A 19,959-nucleotide genomic window follows, 5' to 3' on the forward strand; every position below is an offset into this window, starting at 1 on the left:
TTAGACGATAGGAATTAATCCATCAAATTATTTTACATACTTATGTATTTAAAATGACATAATAAAGTATTAACATAATTTTATTCCTTCTTATTTTTTACATTATCATCTTCATCAATGGGATCCATATCAGATAAAAATTGATTGAATTGCTCCATAATATCATCTTTATCACCTGTTTCTCTACTCTTACTATCATATTCAGGACCAACAGCCCATAATGTTTCCAAGTCATATAATCCTCTTGTAGGTATGGAGAAAATGTGTAATGCAATATTGCCTGCAAGATAAGCAATGTAAATATTATTTTTAAATTACTTCATAAATGGACAAGATATTACAACGAAATATATATATACCTAAATCTAGGGCTATCCAATCCTTCGACTTTTCTCCTTCAATCTTTGGTATTGCATCTGTTTTATGCCTTTTTAATTTATACACTTTACGTACAAAAGTAGCCAGGGCTTTCATATGTTTGTGCGATTTCCCTGTGACTACGACTATGTAATTAACATACGACAGTTCAGGAGGAACTACTGCTACAAAGATGTTCTTTGCATTTTCCTTTTGTAACAGGGATACTAAATCTTCTATTTCAAATACTCCAGTGACTCCACCTAAAAAATATTTCATTTACCCTTTCTATTAAAATTTCTTATTCTGCACTTTTGCCGTTGTAGTACCTCTATTTTAACTTACGTTTCAAATTGACTCCAACGTAAGGATCATGATATTCTTCTTCAAATTGTAAATCTTCCAATTGAATAGTTTCTTCTTTCTCGCTAACATCGAGTATAATTTCTGCATCTTTCTCGTCGAAAACTTTGTAAGTGCTACCGAATGAGCCAGATAGGTTATCTGAATTACTTTTCAAATTTTCTATGCTTTTAAATTCTTCGTCATTTTTTACTGAAAACTGTCGAACCTGTCTCAACTGAGAATATGTAATTACATTATTTACACAAGGTTTAAAATATTCATAAAACAATTTTCTCGTTTGTAATAGACTTGACTGTAACCGTCCCCGCATCTTGTACACGCAATAAAACAAGGTTATGTTTACAATCACGTGTATATATGTACATAGAGTTTCACTAATGCTGTACTTATACTATAGTAATTGTTAGTAATATGCACGTAAATATTAACTGTATGTAACTCGAATATATACGAAACGTTTACAGAATTTTGAAAATTCTTCTCAATTAATTGTAGCATTAAATTCTAGCAAATGACTGGGTAGTAAGAGGAGAGTTTTAATGTATTTTAAGAAGTTTATTTAGCCGTACAAGAGACGCGTACATAATAAAACAGAACTCTCTGCATAGATACAATAAAAGTATGTGTCAAACTGCTGATGTATCCCCATTCAGGTTGATCAAACTTGATTGTGTCGGAACTGGTGTTATAATTGTACAGCTGAAACGAATAATCGGTAAACTTAATAACTAATAACCATACAGGAATTTTTGTGTCTAATGTAAAATATCTTCCATTATATAGAAACACGTTTCCATAGGAACTCATTTTGAATTAGTTAAACTGTAGAAGGATTAACATGGTATATATGATTAAATAAATAAATGTATACTTACAGAGACCGTGCGTACAAAATTTACTTGGACCTCGCACGCATCTTCCTCCTTTTACGCTTTAGCCTGCGCATCCTCTTCTTACGCCACTGAAAATTAACAAGAAATTTAACTTAACCTCACTTCGTCAAGTTGCACCATTCGCGATATTAACTACTTTCTATAGTACGAGATAAAACAAAACAATTGTATATCTAGCAAACAAATTAAACGGTTTAAAAAGTCTTGAAAATAATAACAAAATAAGATCTTTACAACAGAAAACGCATTGCGTCTACAACATTGTGTCGAGCAATCACGCACATCGTAGCCAAGAACAACATAAGTTCAACTTCCCGAAAAATATATAATTACTAATTCTCTGCGAAAAATATTGGAATAAATAAGAAAATATTAATATAATCTTACCTTCGCTCTCATTCTAAATTTACGAGATTTCTAGATTCTCCTAGATTATCTCGATTTTTGCGGACTTCGATTCCGCCGTCTCCTTCGGCTTCCAATACCAATATGGAAGAGGAACGCTGGTTTCGTTGCGACTCCGGAAACGTCGGTTCAGTGTAGTTTCTATGTTTGCTTTCAGGGGGCACCACCGTTGTGCGCACAGGCTTTAACTTTATTGTATTAATTTAATAGATTTTAGAGATTTACAGCGACATAATTGCAACGTTAAATCATTCTCCTTGAAACAGTGTATAATACTTATACACTACTTCTTCCGTTGTAGACACTTTTACATAAACCTTTAAATTTTTGAAATATGATGTTTTACGCGCGAAAGTAAACGCTTATCTGGTTCGTGTTCACGCATTTTCGATTTCCCGCGTTTAAAGCACCTTCCCGCGAAAACTACCATCATACTGCACTTGTTGCGCGTTTATAAACGTATTTTCTCTGCTCTACGTAACACGTAAACTGCAATATTTACAGCTTAATTTGAAGAAGTAACATTAACAACCGTGATATCGTAAGCGCATTCGAGTGTAATTCTTAAATCGTTCAATTTTAAGCGAAATTCCTCGAGGTGTTAACCTCGGGCATCGGACTAGTGTGAAAAGAGATGTCAAAGGATTTATGTTAAAAGTTACGCTTCTAAATAGACGAGGAAAACGTTTTGTGCCAGAAGGTTCAAATTTCTATATATTAAGAATTTTATTGGCACGAAGATCTTGTTAAAATGAAAAGCATCCAGACGACGATTCCATTTAGTATACGGAAGAAGTGTTCGTTTTATGGGACTAAAAATGAAATGACGAAACAAGATTTTACCAACGCGACTGCCAGAGAAACTTCGTATAAATACACGCCAACAGTAAAAAAGGTGATTACCTTTAGTAGCAGTGAATCGGATTCGGATTCAGATATGGAGAATTCGTTGATCAAAAATAACGTGAAAGTCACTGGGAAATGTACAGCCGTCAGGACTCCTCGACGCGTCCGAAAATCCAGCGAATCTGACAGTATGTAACTCGGATTTATCATTAATATTAATTTTCTATTAATATATTATGTCAAAAAATTTTCTTTCTCATTTCAGGAGATCATGGTTCCTCACCACCAAAACAAAAAAGGATAGAAAAAACAGAACAAGTTACATGTCCGTCAACACCCTCTTCACCCTCTACACTTTTAGATAAATTGCATTTAATTTCCTCACCGAACAAAGAAGATAAGCTAGTTCCTAAAAAATTATTCGGTTCAGAAAAGTATCGCAGTGCTCGCAAAGCTTTGCACAGCTCAGTACCTGAAACATTACCTGGCAGAGAGTCTCAATTGACACAGTTGCAAGAATTTATGGAGGAACATTTAAAGAACGAAATGTCTGCCTCCTTGTACATCTCAGGGCCTCCAGGAACTGGAAAGACAGCGTGTCTATCGAAACTTATGCTGAAGCCCGAGTTCAAATCAAACTTTAAAGTAGTTTACGTTAATTGTACAACCATGAAATCTGCTCCAACAATTTATGGAAAAATTGTACAGGAGTTGGGCCTATCTGCTGGAAAGTCTAGGAAAAGCAGTAAAACGATTATCGAGAAATATTTAATTTCCAAGCATAAAATGTTGCTGCTAATCTTGGATGAATTGGACCAGCTAGAGAGCAAGAATCAGTCTGTTTTGTATTCTATATTCGAATGGCCACTGATAAAGAATTCAAAGTTAGTTCTTGTCGGCATTGCTAATGCTCTGGACTTGACGGATAGGATATTGCCCAGATTACAGGCTAGATGTGAGCTAAAACCAAAGTTAATGCATTTTGCACCATATACCAAACAACAAATATCTAACATAATAACTGAAAGGTTGAATGAAGCCAAAGTATCAGATCTTTTTACTGGAAATGCAGTGCAAATGTTAGCTGGAAAAGTCGCTGCCATTTCTGGAGATATTAGGAGAGCCTTGGATATAAGTAGAAGAGTAATAGAGCTTGCCGAATCGCAAAAATTAGTACAAGTTTTACAACCCACAAACAACAACGGTATGTTGTTCTGACTATTCTAAAAGGAAATTGTGTTAGAAAAGCGACTAAAACTACATATTTTTGTTGCAGAAATAAATACAAGGAGCCCCAAAAAACAACAGCCTGCAGCAGACAAACCAGTTGACTTGAGGGAAGTTGTTACAGTCTTAAATGGAGTTTATGGAGGATCTCAGAATATGGAAAAGGAAGAAAGCACGTTTCCCTTGCAACAAAAGTTGCTATTGTGTTCTCTTCTGCTCATTTTAAACAAGGGGCGGAATAAAGATGTGACCGTGGGACGAGTAAGTTGTAATAACGCAAAGATAACGCATTTGTGACTAAGTAGTGAATTATAACTTACACGATTGCGATTTTGTTGTAGTTGCATGAAGTCTATAAAAAGGTCTGCAAGAAACGGAATATTCATGCTGTCGACAGTTCCGAATTTGTAAGTTTGTGTTCGTTGATAGAAACGAGAGGTATCTTAAAATTGATGACTAAAAAGGAACCCCGTTTATCGAAAGTCAGTTTGGAATGGGATCAAGAAGAATTGGATGCAGCTTTGCAAGACAAAAATATGATGGCAGAGATCATTAGCGATGTCTCTTGTTTATAAATATGTTCATATGAAATTCGTATATGTCATCTGTTAGGCTGACTGTTAATGTTTTTAATCTTTATTGAGCGTCAGAAGGCGCAACATTTTTTTAGCCAAGCGATATACCAATTTTTATAATAATGTACATACATATACACCGGCATATTACAATCTTTTTTCTAAATTTATTGTGTAATTACAATGTCTTTGACTTATAAATTTGAGCAATAATTTATGTAACACGAATGCACTTTACAAGGTTCTGTCGCACTTTTTTAATTTTTATCATTTTTGTATCGAAACAAAGCATGTTATCTTTTAATATACTGGTTTGTTTCTCAATAAATGTATTACATTTTCAGACCGAATTATTTTCTGTACTTAACCGTAAACATTTAAAAATGGTGTTAAATGCAACATCATTTAAGACGTTTCACGATACAACTAATAAGAAATAAGTTATTTTTAATTGTTACATACATAAGATCGAAAATATAAGACTGAATATCACAGTATTCTGCGAGTCACCCTGTATAATAGTTAAAACTGCCATCTTCTGGCGGGCGTCAATATTTAGGAAACCGTTTCTCATGACGGTGCTCTGGCTCTTGTTGATTGTGTCTATGTAGAGCAGTCTAGAGTGTAAAGATTCAACAATGTCTTCGTTACTTGCTCCAGAAATTCCTGCACCAGGATTTTCATTTGAACTTGGTCAAAGGTAATTTATCGTTACAAAGTCTATCCAAAATAAAGATCATATTAATAAAGCGTATAATCATAAAGATGGAAGGTAATATTCCGGTATACATAACCTCATAGATTAATAGTGCTGTGTCATTTTTTAAATAATAATTACTTTTCCATACAAACTACAGTAGCAAATTCGAAGACAGAATTATAATACTATTAAAAATTGAAAGAATTACGTGTTTAATCTAGTTTTATATTATTACAGAAATAATTTTCTGATCAAGAAAGGATTCCAACCACCTAAGGCTGTTAAAACTGGAACAACAATTGCTGGAGTGGTTTACAAGGATGGAGTGATCCTTGGTGGTGATACAAGAGCAACAGAAGACACCATAGTAGCTGATAAAAATTGCAGCAAGATTCATTATCTTGCCGAAAATATGTAGTAAGTTTCACATGAAAATTATTACTGATTTAACCATTTAATTGCCACGCAGCACGATCGCGCTGTTCAGATTTCATCAGAACAATGCTTAATTGTAATGTGAAAACTGCAGAAAAAGTTAACAAAAAACAGCGCCATCGCACTGCTTAGCACTATTTGACATGGTTTTTAAAATTACTCCTGGCACTAAAATGGTTAAAATTTTACACAATAACTGATTAATTGTTCCTTCGAAGTTGCTGTGGTGCAGGAACTGCTGCGGACACTGAGATGACAACTCAGATGATATCCAGCCAGTTGGAATTGCACCGTTTGAATACAGGTCGCTTGGTACCTGTTTGCACTGCTAATACGTTGATCAAACAATTACTGTTTCGTTATCAAGGCCACATTGGAGCAGCTTTAGTGTTAGGAGGTTGTGACTTAGATGGTCCACACTTATATTGCATTTATCCGCATGGGTCAACAGACAAGCACATGTACACCACTATGGGTAGTGGATCATTAGCTGCAATGTCTGTATTTGAAAGTCGATGGAAACCTAATATGAATGTAAGGACAAACATTTTTTCAAACGATTACCAGTCATGTGACTACACCTATATTTGATTATTAAACAACGTATTTGCATTGAATGTTGAATTTAGGAAGAGGAGGCTAAAGAACTTGTAGCAGATGCAATTCGCGCTGGTGTGTTCAACGATTTGGCTTCCGGTTCCAACGTTGATCTATGCGTCATACGGAAAGGTTCCGTTGAATATTTGCGGCCTTATGATGTCGCCAATGTAAAGGGAGAACGTTCAATATCCTATCGATACAAACGTGGTACCACTGCTATACTCAAGAAGGTTGTACATCCTATAATTATCGAGCAAGAAATTATTCGCAGACTTCCTGAGGAAACAATGGACACTTCATCTTGAAATGTGAATTAGGTACTTCTAAGTATAAGCTGAAATGGTATGCAAATTTTTTAAACAGCCAGAGGCTTTGGTCTTATGTTCTTTTGATTAATAAATTTAGTTCCAAACAATAAAATACAAGGTGTATATATTTTTATATTTTGATTATTTTATAATGACTATCGTACAAACTTTATTATAATAACTGCGACAGAGATCTATGAGTTAAAAGAGACCTGCGGATTGCTTCAGTCTTTGCCTCTTCCAGGGCGGCAGTTTCACGAATTCGTTCGGCTCCATTTTAAAAACAGCGATAAAGTTGTCGAAAGTAAGGTGCATCTCCTTGCGCGCTACGTCAACACCGGCTGGTAAATTTTCTGGATCACTTTTCAATACAGAAAATGGATATTTCACGTAATTATCAAAATCGCTCGATGATTTCGAAGACGTCTGTATCTTCGTCAACGGTTCTTTATCTTGCGAAACCGTGTAGAACGTTTCAAATGATTTGTAGTCCCGTAATAAATTGTAATTCCAATTGTCAAACAGTCCAATGAACGTCGAAGGCTCCGCACCTGAAACCAATAGGACGGACAATTAATAGAAATTCACGAGTATTCTTCATTAAAGAGCGTACCGTCATTGTACCTTGTTTGATCACAGAAATTGTAGTATTTCTATCTCGACTAGTTGGATGAGTGTACAGAAATACCATAGCGTCGTGCACACATTCTCTTAACGACTTGGGCATCGAATACTTTCCGATGCAGATCCATATCACATTTCCAGCATCCAGCAGCCAAATTGCTTCCGGAAGTAGGCAGCTCTGTCCAAATCCAAGAACCTCTTCACCGACGAATGTGTCTCCTTCCGTCACGCACTGATATAAGTGTTTCTCAAGCTCCTCTCCGACGTCGACGGTCTCTGTGCCATAAGTACCTTTACCTGAAAGGTACCATTGATTTTCAATATTCTCACACACAAATTTAATGATTATCCCATAACTCTAGTTATCGCTTTACCTCCAAGTTCTTCCCAGAAATCATTGTCTTCTTTATTTTCAATCATTAGGAGCGCATTTCTAGGCGCTAGGCGTCGGGACGCTTGTCGAGCGTCGCCCGTACTCTTGCCACCGCACCACACTACAGGCATATCCGAGAATAGGATAAAAACTCCGCTAGAATCGAGGCTGCTAGATCTCAGAGGACGTTCAACCGCTTTTGACGAATAAGGTGTAGACCCGAATACTCTGACAAGATACTTCTCCGGCGCTGCAAGCAAAATGATTAAATAGCAATTTTGCTTTAGCGAAACAAAGTTCAGAAACGTTACTAACGAGAGTCCCGGTGTCTTCCAGCTAGTATCTTTAATTTTCCATCGTAAATCTGAAGCAGATGAGGTGGCTCTCTACCCTGGCAGGCTTTCACCAGCTGTGCAGAGTTGTCCTCCGATAGACGACAAGCGGCTTCCAAAGCAGCTTCCCGGTCTACCTTTACAGAATGAACTCCTTCCCAACAGTAAACCTACAACGTTGACAGTTAAATTCTGGTATTATAAACTTAAATTATGTATGAAACATCGATTACGTACTATGCATTTGCTCCTGCGGCCCTGCCCGTACTTGTAGCACATCACGTAGCAGGCTTCTGCATAGTAAATGCCTTTGTCCTCGATCTGGACCGTTCCTTCTTTTTGAGACACTCTCCAAAGGGTCTTCTCGCCAGATCCATCGTCAACCAATTGGCATTCGGCAGCCATCCTGGGTCTTTCGTTCATGTAGTCAGGTTCAAAGCTGGGCGGTAGGGAAAGTGGTCTGGCCTTCGAGGGTCCCCAGCCTCTGACAAGAGTCTTCATCTCTGTCGGCTCGTAAGTCTCGATTGTTCTCCCAACGGACACGCCGTTGCTGTAGTTCTTCTTCTTGACGAATCCACGCGCGTTGCGGACAGCTTCCAGCTTTTCCCTAGCGTTGACGTTGTGTCCAACCCATGCCCACACACCGGCCTCGCCACGATCAATCAGGTAAACCGATTCAGACGTGAGATCAGACCGCAGAATAGGCCCAGACTTCAGCTCCGCCACTTTGTATTTGCCAGACTGTTCGCTGCACCTGTACAGCTTGACTGGAGCTGGGGTGTTCACTCTGTGAGGACGATCCGGACGAACCACCCTAGTAGACGGATCCAAAATGCTTGCAAATAGGTGTCTGTCATCGTCAGCCAGAGTCTGCTCGTAACCATCTTCAACGATGACGACTCTGCCATTGTTGTTTTCCTTCTTCGTCTCCAGGATTGCCACCGCGTGTCGTTTGTGCAAGGGATCGGCTAAGGATCCTAGCCAGAGGAAGATGACGCCCCTGATTGTATAAAGTTACTATATTAATACTAGCTTTACTGAGCACTACAATTTTATATAACTTTAGAAAAATAACGGGAATGTGTCTATTTAAGTTTTTAGCCTTCTTTTTCATAATTTATACCCAAATATTTATCATAATCTTTACAATCTCGACAATCGTAAGTTAAAAATATTAGAACATGTTCCGTAAACCTAGTGTTAATCTTTGTAGTGATTCGACTGCGGATTTTATGCATTTACGACAGAAAATGTTTATTTCGCATATAGCTTCGCAGTGTGGCAACATTTGCTGAAGAGTGATTATTGGATGGAGGGTTTCTTTAAATTTCTTTGGATCGTACTTGAATAGAACGTCCACCAGAATCACGTCGCGCGAGCTGAACTGATCCCAATGGACCTTTTCGAGCTCCGTTAGAAGAGGATTCGCTACTCCGGTGACTCTGTGCAGACTGCAAGACGGTGTTTCGAAATGGAACTTCTCGACGACGAGACCCTGCCGGAAGTACGCCAAAAACCTCGGACTTTCACGGCCTTGCGCCTCTCTCAGAAGAATCGTGGCGGATATCTGAGAGTCCAGTTCTGCAGCTCGGAGGGCGGCTGCACCGGAAATCGTCGAGTCGCATGCGGATCCAATCCAGAAATGAATGACACGGACTACCGGTCCCGATTTCAGGTCCTTAACCTGTTTGAATAATTTTCACGATGAGGATTGATTCGTTCGAATACTGTACCCGGTGTTCTAAAGCACGGTAGCAAGTATAAGCAAAAAGTGAGAGAATGTAGGATACTGTTACTCGTCAATCTTTTTGCCTACACATGCTGAAGCAATAAGTGACCCAGCGATGATTATTCAATATTTTTACTAAATGTTTCAATAGCAATAGTAACTTACCCTGAGTAATGTAATCATTTCTTTTGCTTGTGTAGGTAAAGTGCTAATCAATTTACTAATAGTTAAGGTTGGATCAATTCTAAAAGGATAACAATGGCTTTTTAACATTCAGTTACCAAAAAGCATAAGTAAATAGGGGATAAATTAGCTCATAATGGGTGTAAAAAATGCGTAACATCCTTTGTTGTATTGTGAAGAATTCACAGGTTTCTCTCACTTTTTTTTCAAGAATGACAGGGTAGATTGTGAAATAAAGGAAACGGTAACAATAGAAGCATCGATAATAAAGGCTAATTACCGGCATGCCAGGATAAGGGAGCGGACCGTCCTTCGGCGACACCGCATAGATAATGTATGCCAGCTCCGAGAGGAAATATCCCATATTACTTCCGGTGACGGCTGCGACCCGTAATCCCTGTTGCACCAGCATTAAAATGTAATTTCGTATTTCACACTTTCACTCGTTATGTTTCTTAATCTCTCGAACAGTCGATGCAGTGTATTAAACTCACGCGATTCCCGTCTACAGGGTGGTTCGTTATTCATGGAACGACCGACAACGAGATGAGGATGAGACAACGTTCCCTTTTTTTTATGAAGAAATAAAACGAACAATTCCCTGAGAAACTGACTGTAAAAAGTCTCACAGTTTCACTTTATATTTAGACAGGGAACGGTTGTTGATCGCACCATTAACAACGAATCGTCCTGCAGAATTTTTTTTAACTCTGCTGTTCTCCCCGAGTCAGTGTAATTTTTTATTACGTTCTTGGTGAGGAAGTAAATATTCTAACTAGACTGTGGAGTTTTATGCAAAATAAAAACTTTGTGCATCAATTGTAAGGAACGGGAGCTACTCAAGGGTTTCTTTCTTTTTTTAACCATTTCGATCTCCCTGCTGTTTCAAATCGGAGCTACTCATTTCCGTTATAAATGCATCAAATCCGCAGGCTAATTGTAACAGGTACATTTATATTTCGCAAAATCTGTGAAATGGAACTTCGAAAACGGAATTTCAAAAATATAAGACAATTGGGGAGAACATCAAAGCAAGGAAGTAGAGAGAAGATTACCTCGATTTTCCAAACGCGGAAGGTGGTGCTGTTCTTCGGGACATTCTTGAAGATATCGCCATTGGAGTCGTCGGAACGGCAGCTCCTGTCGTCCTGCGTGAAATCAAGAGAATCCTCTAAGAAAATCATCGAGACCCTTGATGCCGGCTGATCAATCGCAAACGACGACGCCTTGTTGAGTGCTTTCCTTATTTCAATTAAGCTTTCCGCGAACTTCCGCGGGGCTTTATATACCACTCTCCTCCCTTTATGCGCTCATAAAACCCGAACCGTATCGTTATTATCAGGAACTTTAATTCCGGGGCTTTAATACGTAGACCAATTTGCCAGTTTCCGACGTAAAACTCTAATTAAGAGGCGCGATATCGAGCAAAAATCCGAAACAATCGGCGGGGCGGGAAAGATCAATTAACGAAATTACATGGCCGATTATTCTCGGCGTGGAACGGTACATTTCGGTCGACGCGACGCGAGCGAGAGAAGGACCGGCAAGGAACGGTTCTTCTCGATTTCCAAAAGAGTCGAGTGCGATACCGTTGCCCAGGATCACCGGAAATCGTCCTTCTTCTCACGCTTTCCCTCTTGCGTTTATCCGCTTTTCTCCCCGCCGTTTCTTTGAAATTACGCACCGACTCCTCGATCCTCGACGATATTTCCGACATTTGTCGTCCGGAGCTGACGGTCCTCTCGATCCTCCTCGACCCGTTATCCAGGATGTCCTTCGGTGGGAACACTCCGCAGCTGGTCCCGATCGATTTAACGTTTTAAATTGAACGAGCACCGGTTCGATCCTTTCTGATCGTGCCTAGCCTCGCGGCACGATCGCGCGCGCATGAATTTCGCAACGGAGAAACGCGATCAGTGCTCGCACACCGCGCGCGCTCGCAGAAAACTAGGGTATGGGAACTCGCGAGAGCGAGGTCCTCCGGAGGACTTAATCACAGGTGATCCACGATCTTACGATCCAACGATCCAGCGCTCTCGCCGGGGTTTGCCCAGGCCCGTCCCTCCACGACGCTCGGCTAATTGTTTAACAACGCTTATGCAAATTTTTATTTCTAGATAGAGACTGTCGACGATAGTTGCCGACTCATTGCAGGAAAAACTATAAAATAATACGCTTCTAAAATATGTATCTCAAACCTTTGTACTCCTATTTAGATGAGCGTCGTCCGACAGCAACTTTATTCACAGGAAGTTCTGTAGACATTTTGAACGCTAAAACTGCCGAGGGACAGCTACTCAACTAGTACACATAATTGTTCTAGCTGTCTTTTGACGAGCATTTTAAATGTAACCGAATTTTAGTCGTGAAAAACGATTATATAATTTTTGTCGTAAAATATTGTGCTCGTAGTTACATTAAACTTTGCTTTCGCGTGGATTTCGTTCAGAGGCAGTCGACTGTAACTTGTAACATTGAATTGTATGCTATTCTATCCACTAAAGAGAACGTAAAAGGAGATCATGTTTTCTTTCGTTACGTTCAAGAGTGTGTTATCATGTTCAGCGTCGTCGGAAAGTTTTTTATTGTGCTGAGTACACAATTTTTCAGAACAGATAATTGTTTTGCTGTGAAGTAAGACGATGTAAAAGCGAGATACGCTTTTTTACAGTGCGTGCGACATACGACAATTTCGTTGAAAAAGTCCCATTGTTCTGTGCGTATCAGTCTAAAACACACCCACGTAGAATGCAGTTACTTACATTCCTTTCTAGCCGAGCCGCGACCGTACGTGTGAGAACACAATTCTGGAAAGAATCACCGTCTTATCAGAAATTAATTGCCGTGTTAGCGTCACGGCTGACGATGTTTCCTTGTAACAGGATGTCGGAGTAAGTGTTACGGAGAAACGGGCATATATTGTTTTCGTATCCGTAAAAATATGCAACCGTGTACGCGCGTCGGCACGGTGGCACGCTTTAAATGAATTCGCGCTCGATTTTCCGCATGTAATTGGGTTCGAAAAATGATCTCCGAAATGCTCTCATTAACGACACGTTGAATTATAAATTCACGAATGTTAAATCTTTCGGCCTAGAAATGCCGAAAGATCTGCCATAACTTCGACTGTATCCTCTAACATTTTTAATTGGGCTGAATCATCCTTTTTGAATGCGGTCTCTCGGAGAAGTTATTTGTGACACGATGCAATAACTCTTTGGATAGCGTTCTAACCATTTGTATTCAGAAATCTGATTTAGCACTACTACTTTTACCGCTGGAAAAAGAAAAACCGATCGATTGGGGCCATACGCTGTGCAAGGTCTTCGTAACGACGCTATAAAATGGTCGCGTCAGCGTCCGCCGCGACGCTGCAAGCGAACATGTAAGAAGTTGTTCACATATCGTGGAAGTTCTTTATAGAACAATTCAACAATTATTTTAATCATTTTCGTCCAGCTCTTTCTGGTGCTACGTCGAGCTAGACCTGACATCAACTTCTGCACCAATAGTTGCTTATTTTACTGCTTTACATTAGATCCATAATGCTACAATTTCATGGTACTTAACAATAATAGCAGTTTTCAGTTGTTCTACATAGGCTAGCAAAGCTATGGGATATAATTGAATTAATGCACCGAGTTCTGGAATAAAAGAGAAAAAGAAAATCTCGATTTTCATTGATCGGTAAAGATCGGAAAAATCGGCCGGTGTCTTGGACTGCCGAGACGCTTGCAACGACGCTACAAAATAGCATTAGCATTCTCCGGCGAGTGTGTCGACTCGTTTCTTCCCAACTTTTTCTGCTCGCGTGACTGTCTCGTTCCGACCTGAGGTTTCCACTTGACGAATGGCTCGCTAATTGCTCCACGCTTTCCCAGTTTGCCGGTTGCTCCGTTGCCCGTTGTCTCGTGCAGAAATATTTCAGCGTCGGTGACGCAACAGGGTATTAACTTCGGCTTGGTCGCGCGGGCCGTGTGGGTGCAGCAAAGTGCAGTAAAGCGCGGCGGGCTCCGCGATCCTCATTGTTTTCGCGGACGCGTATCACACGCGCCCATTCATGCCCACGCCCAGCGTTCGAACACGCTCTCGCGGAATTGTATGCGTGTCGCGAACGATACGCGTGCACACGTGCTGCTCGAGCGTGGTCCGCGACGATCATTTGCGGCAGGAAGCGGTGACTGCACTTGCTGCACGCCCACTTGCTCGTCCACGCCGATCTTCCGCGAACCGTTTCGCGGGGAGGTGAAAATTTGCGACCGTTCGACCTCGGGGCGCAACAAACCACTTGTCCCGTCATGCAGACTCCCATGCGTTTGTCCGCACCTATGACCGTTGCATCAAACCCTCCAGTGATTTATAGACTGTGGATCTTTACGCGAAACGAAGGATCGTTTGTCACAATTTAAACATTTCTCCTCCTCTTGAACGATTTCAGCAGCTCGAAAGTAATAGATCGATGCTCTCCAATTCTTTTAATCTCCCTACCGTTTCAAGTACAGTGGCTCTTCGATTGCATCATGACCTCTTGTTCGAAGGTCTGAGGAGTATTTCAAAATTCGATCCTCCAGCGATTTATAAAGAAGTTTTTATACCGTTTGAAAATAATGTTCACGGCACGAAAATGCGATTGAACCGTGAAAACCCCCAAGGACGAACACAATCGGACGGAGCCGCGCGTCGCGTCGATTTGCTAACTTTAGAAAGTCGGGTTGTAATATTTAATAATTTTGTCTGTTGGCAAGGGGGTCACTGGTTAAGAATACGTACTGCATCGACGGCATTGAGAAATGTAAAATTAACGAACTGCACGGTAGCGGAATCATTGAATACCGTACACTGAATAATATCACACGGTTTATAGCTTTCCTGTTACCAGACGGTGGATTTTATGCATTTATGGCACACACGTACACACGGGTTGTCCGTAAGTGTGGATGGCAGTCTTCGTCCTATTTCGCGTTTGATAGACCGGTTGGTAAGTCGAGGTGTATTGCAGACGCGTATGCGTTTCGGTGTCTCTGTATCGTGGAAAAAACGAGTAACATCTAATTATTCGTTTCCAGACAGTGACTTTGTAGGCACCGCATGAATCGCAAGGAGGAGGGACATGGCGTTGCAAGACTCTCAGACAGAACGATGACCATGCAAATGGAAATCAATATCATCCCCTTCGACGACGGAAACGAAATCCCGACGACGGGAGTGGACGAGGTGTTAAAAGTGCTGCGTAACGAAACTTAATACAATTAGCAACACTGTCGACCACTTAACAACCGTTTCCGGCTGCAGGAGGCTCGCGCTAGATGCAAGCAATGCCAATAAAAATACCTCGACGCGATAGAATGCAACAACTTGGCGACAAACAAAAACTGAGGAATCGGTGGAACCTACAATCGAGCAGGAACGACGAGTTAACTCGTCATAACCGAACAGGAACGACGAGTTAAGTCGTCATAAAAATCTACAGGAGGAAATTACCAATGAGAGCACCAAATCTAACAACTCTCTGACGAACAAGAAAAATGGAAACGAGCTCTCGACGAAAGAGCAACGAAGGGTTCGGGACATGAGGACGACAACCGGATTGATGGATCCCGTAGCGACTGCTGGACGTTTCCCAGGGGTTCCTGGCAGTGGAACTCACCCGTCTCGAGAAATCCATGGTGTTTATCCCCCGTTGATCCTTTCAGGTCATTTAGAAGCGGCGCGGGAACGATTCCGTGGGCGATATGCGCGAAGGAGCAGGAGAAGGCGTTCGGCACGAAGCAACACCGTCTAACTGTACGCGAACACAACTGATACGATGCGTTCCTGACTAAAAAGAAACCGTACCGGTGCGGACTCGTCCGGAAGTGGGCCCGGAACCCGGGCCGGCCACCCGTGACCAACGGGTACCTCGTGAATACGAGCGGCGAGAGCCATACGGGCATCGGTTCTATGGTGTTGTACACGCATCTCGCTCGAGCGCACCTGTTCTGTTCGGTTCTGTTCCTCTACCTTTCTAACATTATCCGACGACGCTTCCCTATCCAATCCGTGCTCCTGTTCCTTTTTTCCCCTCCATTTTACTCTCCTCTTCCTCCTTCTCCACGAGCTGTTCCTCGTCGTCGCCGTCGGTTGTCTTCGCTCGAATAACGGATGCCGATGTAACGATCGAGATTACGGTCTCCTAGACACCGCGCAAGGAAGATTAAGTGCGTTGCCTTCGGAGAGACTCGCTTCTGGCGCCTTTCGGCGTGTAATATGCGAGCACGAGGTATTTCGCGAATCAACTACTCTTCCCGACCCCCTCGCCCCGCCCCCCTCCGAGGAAAAACAATACGTCCTGGTTTCAAGCACTAAACGTCCGAACGACGCGGCCGGTTTTACCGCCGTTACGGTTTCATTTGATTCATTGGCCAAGTCATTCTGGAACTACTGCGAGCTTCTGTCGGCTGGGGTACTCTTTTTTTCTGGGTTACGAACTATGACGCGTAGATAGACCTTTTTGGTCTTTATTCGATTATTGTGTCAAAGAAGACTTTTAAGCCTCCTTCAAGTACAGCACAATTATTTAAAAGCCTAGATTTCCCGTAGACAAAGCGTTAATCGCAAATGAAAGAGAGTAGAGTCCGGGAAGAATTGTCATTGTAGTCTTCAGAGCTCGATTTTTCGACTCCAAGACAGGCTTAAACGCTGATTGCCCTGTGCGGTATTATCCCTGCTCCGGAAAGAACAACAAAACCATGCCTTCTCAGGGTAATTTACAGTGAGACAGCAAGATAGATAGTCCTCTGCCACCTGAAGATTGAAAGTTTTCCTCTCCCTGATGTTATTTGCCCCGAGGAGCAAATCAGAACGCTCTCAGGGCAAACAGCCATTATACACGTTTGTGCTTATACCTGTTCTGCTGCATAGCAGTCTTTTCATATAGCAGGATATTTAAATTCTGTTCTAAGACATAAATAGTTTGCTTCTTCCTGCGATAGTTAATTAGCTGGGCTCTGCCAAACGAATACAGTTGTTAGTCTTGCACCGCGAAACACCGCGAATTAGAGCAGATAACAAGTGATTGAGCGTTTCTAACAACGACACGTTTTGAATAGGAATATTTCTTTTGCACTTGCGTTACTTTATCGTTAAAAAATACGGAAATGCGAGACTCCTATCATTTTATCGTTTGCTCGACACGTCTCTTAAGTTTCCTTCGCGCATGAAACGCCCTGTATGCTACAAAGGAAATGAATAAAGCGTGCAGAAACGTGTATGCATGTTAATTTATTCATACAGCGACTCGTCTGTATGTACTTCGTAAGCGGAGCAGCTGAAGTGTTCAAAGGACTGTAACGTTTCAGATATGGTAGCATGCACAAGACGATTGACAATGTTTAATATGCAACGTTCACGTGAATCTATATAGGAACAGAAGATTGTTCGAGTAACGTTTGGCTGCAACGTAGACTTAATAAATTAAGGTGCATGTTTCGATGCCACCTGGTATATGAGGATACGTGAACAGTTCCACGAAAGCCGTTCATTTATTCGAACATAGCTCGAGGACGTTGTTTCTTCGCACGAAGAGGAACAGGATCAGTGTCTGTCAGCTGACTCTGACAGATACAAGAAACTTTTATTTTTTATGGTAGTTTTACATGGACCAGGAAAAAGCCGATGGACTGGAGAAACGATGAATCCGATAATTCGAGCGGTTAGTGGCTGTTTTTCGTGTACGAATAATCATTATCGTATCAAACGACGGTGAAATTACACGTTTCGTTTCACGAACAGTTGAAAACTTTACGTGGGACGAGAAAAATGTTTTGTCCAAGAACAAGAGCGACACGAGCCTGTCCGGTGCTATAGGATGCAACGTGTGTTCCCAAGGAGTACAGGTTTCCATCATTTTTCACCATAGCTTCCTCCCTCGAACTTAGACGAATTATCATTATACCGGATCATTAGGGCGATTCGTTCAATTCAGTCAAAATTCAGAAAAAATCAAACGTTGCAATATTTATAACGTTTTTTACTAAAAATATTTGAGGCGTTGCAGCCTTTCGGTGCTGTGGACGTCTATGCACGTCTCAGAAATTGGTTCCTGCGAGCGCTGCGGACGTGTTTACACGCATTTAAAAATATTCAGTGTCAAGATATGCTATAAACAGTACACTATACAGCGCACGCGTGATCTAATCGTCAAAAGTATGCAACACCGAAAGGTATTGAAGGTGCGACAAATTTTAAAAGCTCCAGTTGCTATTCTCATGCCGATATTATGTATGGAATTCAGCTTTTCAAAAGGATAAATTTGATTGCTGCGACGTAAATAATTGAGCCATAGTCGCACATGAATCACGCAATGGATCTACAGGGCCTAATTCATGCGTTTACATCTGCCCCCCAAATACTAGTCAATAACATTATGAAGATATTTAGACGCATATTGCAATCATTTTTAAGGTTTGCAATGTGGACGTGTCAGTTTAATTTATTGTCGAATGTTGTGCCTATTAGATATTTTGTTGAGGTTACTCGTCCGAATTCTGAGTTTCCAAGCAATAATTTTAGTTTCAATGAGGTGCGTATTCAAGAGAAGAGTTTTGTTTCGGAGAAATTAATGTTGTCTTTTAGTTGACCATTTTTGTTACTTGTCCAGAGTGTGTTTTAAAGTGTATGTTGTAAAGTTTTGGTATTTAACTCTCTATAGGATGGTTAAATCGTCTGTGAAGTGGTAGGCTTTGATTGGTAAGGATAGTTGGTATAGAATATTGTCAATTGATATTGGAAATAATGTTGCAATGAGCACATACAATGAACCCCCTTATGTGGTCTAAAGTCCATGGTAGTATTGTATAAATCTACTTTGCAGTAGGCATATTATGTTATGTCTTTTAATGTCCATTGGATTCCATGGTTGCCATTTTTCCAAGTATGTTGCATATAGTAATGGTAAGTGAAATGGGCCGATAACTGTCAGATGTTGTAGGATCCTTTCCAGGTTTAGGAATCAGTATGACAATAGCCTCCTTTTTCTGGGAATAAGCCATTTTTCCAAATGGTATTATAAATTTTTAGTAAGTACTTGGTACCATTAAAGGGTAGGTTTCAGAGTTATATGTTGGGTGTATTATCTGGTCCGAGACAGGTGTCTATCCATTATCATAATTGATCTGGTTTTATTTGTGAGGTATTCAGTCATAGCTGGAACTGGGTTTTTGGCAAATGTTTCTGCTAACAAGTTTGCTATTTCTTGTTGTTTGTAACATTTTTTCATAACAGACAGTTTACAAACAACTCAAGGTGATAAAGTTAGTTTATCTCTATATTTTAATGAAAAAGGATTAAAACATTGTTTTATGTAGCAAATAATTGAAGGTGGCAGAGTTAGGTGACTCACCCTGAATTATTCTGCAAACAGGCGAATCTTGGCAAATGTAAGGAATCAAAGAGCTTCACATCGGTCCTGGATCGTTTGGAATTAGACGCGGAACTCGAAGCCAGGAATGAGATACCGCTTAGGCGAACGAGCGATGCTCAGACAGAGCCTTCTGACGACGTCGAACAAGAATTGTACAGTGTGAATGCCAGAGACGTGCTTCCCTGTCGACAAGTTCTTCATCATCCTGACATTTTATATTTCCAAGTACGATATCCAACTATTCAGATACACATTGCGCTAAGCTGTTGACAAATTTTCAGGGTGTTAGGTATCCACCAGAAGATATTGCTAGTTTCTGGAAAAAGGATTCGCGAATGTGGCTCTGGAAATCTATTAGACTCATGCGAAGAAGAAACGAGTTTATAGCTACTAAAACGTGCGGAACGAACAACGAAACTGAAGAAGCAGAATAATCCGATTGTCGACCTAGAATTTCGGATGTAAAGTTATTCGCATTTAGACCGTTGTATTTACTGATCGCATTGTTATTTTAAATCGAATCTATTTTTCTACGTATGTATTCTGCATTAGACGATAAGTAAAGTCTATTATTGAGATATATTAGATCTCTTTTCTTTTTATCAC

The 19,959-nt window shown here is 40.6% G+C and overlaps 5 protein-coding genes and 1 long non-coding RNA gene across 14 annotated transcripts; 3 read left to right on the plus strand and 3 right to left on the minus strand.

Moving 5' to 3' along the window:
- Window positions 1-14: 14 nt before the first annotated feature.
- Rsfs312 (ribosomal silencing factor RsfS-like protein, 312) lies at window positions 15-1,072 on the minus strand. The gene is made up of 3 exons (XM_076792796.1): window positions 703-1,072; window positions 360-620; window positions 15-280 (listed from the first exon to the last, which is right to left on the minus strand). Exons 1-3 carry the CDS (start codon window positions 1,031-1,033, stop codon window positions 81-83), a joined length of 792 nt encoding a protein of 263 aa, XP_076648911.1. The 5' UTR covers window positions 1,034-1,072; the 3' UTR covers window positions 15-80.
- A 185-nt stretch (window positions 1,073-1,257) lies between these two features.
- Window positions 1,258-5,146, minus strand: LOC143356164 (uncharacterized). 2 transcript variants are annotated; one of them, XR_013082623.1, is made up of 4 exons: window positions 5,132-5,146; window positions 2,004-2,203; window positions 1,599-1,684; window positions 1,258-1,422 (listed from the first exon to the last, which is right to left on the minus strand). It is a non-coding gene; the product is annotated as an uncharacterized LOC143356164 (long non-coding RNA). The 2 variants fall into 2 exon arrangements; XR_013082622.1 differs by lacking the exon at window positions 5,132-5,146 and adding an exon at window positions 2,925-2,939.
- Window positions 2,210-5,125, plus strand: Cdc6 (Cell division cycle 6). The gene is made up of 4 exons (XM_076791630.1): window positions 2,210-3,055; window positions 3,133-4,071; window positions 4,144-4,355; window positions 4,436-5,125. The coding sequence occupies exons 1-4, from the start codon at window positions 2,773-2,775 to the stop codon at window positions 4,667-4,669; spliced, it is 1,668 nt and encodes a 555-aa protein (XP_076647745.1). The 5' UTR covers window positions 2,210-2,772; the 3' UTR covers window positions 4,670-5,125.
- A 106-nt stretch (window positions 5,147-5,252) lies between the features above and the next one.
- On the plus strand, window positions 5,253-6,845 carry Prosbeta2 (Proteasome beta2 subunit). The gene is made up of 4 exons (XM_076792456.1): window positions 5,253-5,369; window positions 5,607-5,786; window positions 6,023-6,338; window positions 6,434-6,845. The coding sequence occupies exons 1-4, from the start codon at window positions 5,308-5,310 to the stop codon at window positions 6,707-6,709; spliced, it is 834 nt and encodes a 277-aa protein (XP_076648571.1). The 5' UTR covers window positions 5,253-5,307; the 3' UTR covers window positions 6,710-6,845.
- On the minus strand, window positions 6,825-19,473 carry Qua (villin like protein quail). 5 transcript variants are annotated; one of them, XM_076792441.1, is made up of 10 exons: window positions 19,333-19,472; window positions 12,716-12,760; window positions 11,009-11,101; window positions 10,234-10,350; window positions 9,385-9,725; window positions 8,279-9,041; window positions 8,025-8,211; window positions 7,711-7,959; window positions 7,337-7,633; window positions 6,825-7,263 (listed from the first exon to the last, which is right to left on the minus strand). In XM_076792441.1, the coding sequence occupies exons 4-10, from the start codon at window positions 10,315-10,317 to the stop codon at window positions 6,914-6,916; spliced, it is 2,271 nt and encodes a 756-aa protein (XP_076648556.1). In that variant the 5' UTR covers window positions 10,318-10,350; window positions 11,009-11,101; window positions 12,716-12,760; window positions 19,333-19,472; the 3' UTR covers window positions 6,825-6,913. The 5 variants fall into 5 exon arrangements, with proteins under 5 accessions (XP_076648556.1, XP_076648555.1, XP_076648553.1 ...); XM_076792440.1 differs by lacking the exon at window positions 12,716-12,760 and having other exon boundaries at window positions 19,333-19,473; XM_076792438.1 differs by lacking the exons at window positions 12,716-12,760; window positions 19,333-19,472 and adding an exon at window positions 15,601-16,973.
- LOC143356612 (uncharacterized) lies at window positions 17,060-19,935 on the plus strand. Of its 4 annotated transcripts, none has more exons than XM_076792459.1 (3): window positions 17,060-17,643; window positions 19,354-19,578; window positions 19,635-19,935. In XM_076792459.1, the coding sequence occupies exons 1-3, from the start codon at window positions 17,575-17,577 to the stop codon at window positions 19,785-19,787; spliced, it is 447 nt and encodes a 148-aa protein (XP_076648574.1). In that variant the 5' UTR covers window positions 17,060-17,574; the 3' UTR covers window positions 19,788-19,935. The 4 variants fall into 4 exon arrangements, 3 of the variants coding, with proteins under 3 accessions (XP_076648574.1, XP_076648573.1, XP_076648572.1); XM_076792458.1 differs by lacking the exon at window positions 17,060-17,643 and adding an exon at window positions 17,652-18,163; XM_076792457.1 differs by lacking the exon at window positions 17,060-17,643 and adding an exon at window positions 18,170-18,513.
- The last annotated feature ends 24 nt before the right edge of the window (window positions 19,936-19,959 follow it).

This window comes from Halictus rubicundus, chromosome 8 (genome assembly GCF_050948215.1).
Source record: "Halictus rubicundus isolate RS-2024b chromosome 8, iyHalRubi1_principal, whole genome shotgun sequence".
Taxonomy (NCBI): Eukaryota; Metazoa; Arthropoda; class Insecta; order Hymenoptera; family Halictidae; genus Halictus; species Halictus rubicundus.

What these genes read in the sequence shown, in the direction of transcription:
- LOC143356612 (XM_076792457.1), top strand. Translation starts at nt 18,283, where the DNA reads ATGAATCACGCAATGGATCTACAGGGCCTAATTCATGCGTTTACATCT. An exon ending in ATAATTTTAGTTTCAATGAG is followed by an intron (nt 18,514 to 19,353) that starts GTGCGTATTCAA and finishes TTCTGCAAACAG; the next exon opens with GCGAATCTTGGCAAATGTAA. An exon ending in CTGACATTTTATATTTCCAA is followed by an intron (nt 19,579 to 19,634) that starts GTACGATATCCA and finishes ACAAATTTTCAG; the next exon opens with GGTGTTAGGTATCCACCAGA.
- Qua (XM_076792436.1), bottom strand. Translation starts at nt 11,137, where the DNA reads ATGATTTTCTTAGAGGATTCTCTTGATTTCACGCAGGACGACAGGAGC. An exon ending in CTGGTGGACGTTCTATTCAA is followed by an intron (nt 9,042 to 9,384) that starts GTACGATCCAAA and finishes TTATACAATCAG; the next exon opens with GGGCGTCATCTTCCTCTGGC. An exon ending in AATTTCTGTGATCAAACAAG is followed by an intron (nt 7,264 to 7,336) that starts GTACAATGACGG and finishes TATTGGTTTCAG; the next exon opens with GTGCGGAGCCTTCGACGTTC.
- Rsfs312 (XM_076792796.1), bottom strand. Translation starts at nt 1,033, where the DNA reads ATGCGGGGACGGTTACAGTCAAGTCTATTACAAACGAGAAAATTGTTT. An exon ending in CGTTGGAGTCAATTTGAAAC is followed by an intron (nt 621 to 702) that starts GTAAGTTAAAAT and finishes AATATTTTTTAG; the next exon opens with GTGGAGTCACTGGAGTATTT. An exon ending in TTGGATAGCCCTAGATTTAG is followed by an intron (nt 281 to 359) that starts GTATATATATAT and finishes CTTATCTTGCAG; the next exon opens with GCAATATTGCATTACACATT.
- Cdc6 (XM_076791630.1), top strand. Translation starts at nt 2,773, where the DNA reads ATGAAAAGCATCCAGACGACGATTCCATTTAGTATACGGAAGAAGTGT. An exon ending in ACAACCCACAAACAACAACG is followed by an intron (nt 4,072 to 4,143) that starts GTATGTTGTTCT and finishes TTTTTGTTGCAG; the next exon opens with AAATAAATACAAGGAGCCCC. An exon ending in AAGATGTGACCGTGGGACGA is followed by an intron (nt 4,356 to 4,435) that starts GTAAGTTGTAAT and finishes ATTTTGTTGTAG; the next exon opens with TTGCATGAAGTCTATAAAAA.
- Prosbeta2 (XM_076792456.1), top strand. Translation starts at nt 5,308, where the DNA reads ATGTCTTCGTTACTTGCTCCAGAAATTCCTGCACCAGGATTTTCATTT. An exon ending in TCATTTGAACTTGGTCAAAG is followed by an intron (nt 5,370 to 5,606) that starts GTAATTTATCGT and finishes ATATTATTACAG; the next exon opens with AAATAATTTTCTGATCAAGA. An exon ending in TATCTTGCCGAAAATATGTA is followed by an intron (nt 5,787 to 6,022) that starts GTAAGTTTCACA and finishes GTTCCTTCGAAG; the next exon opens with TTGCTGTGGTGCAGGAACTG.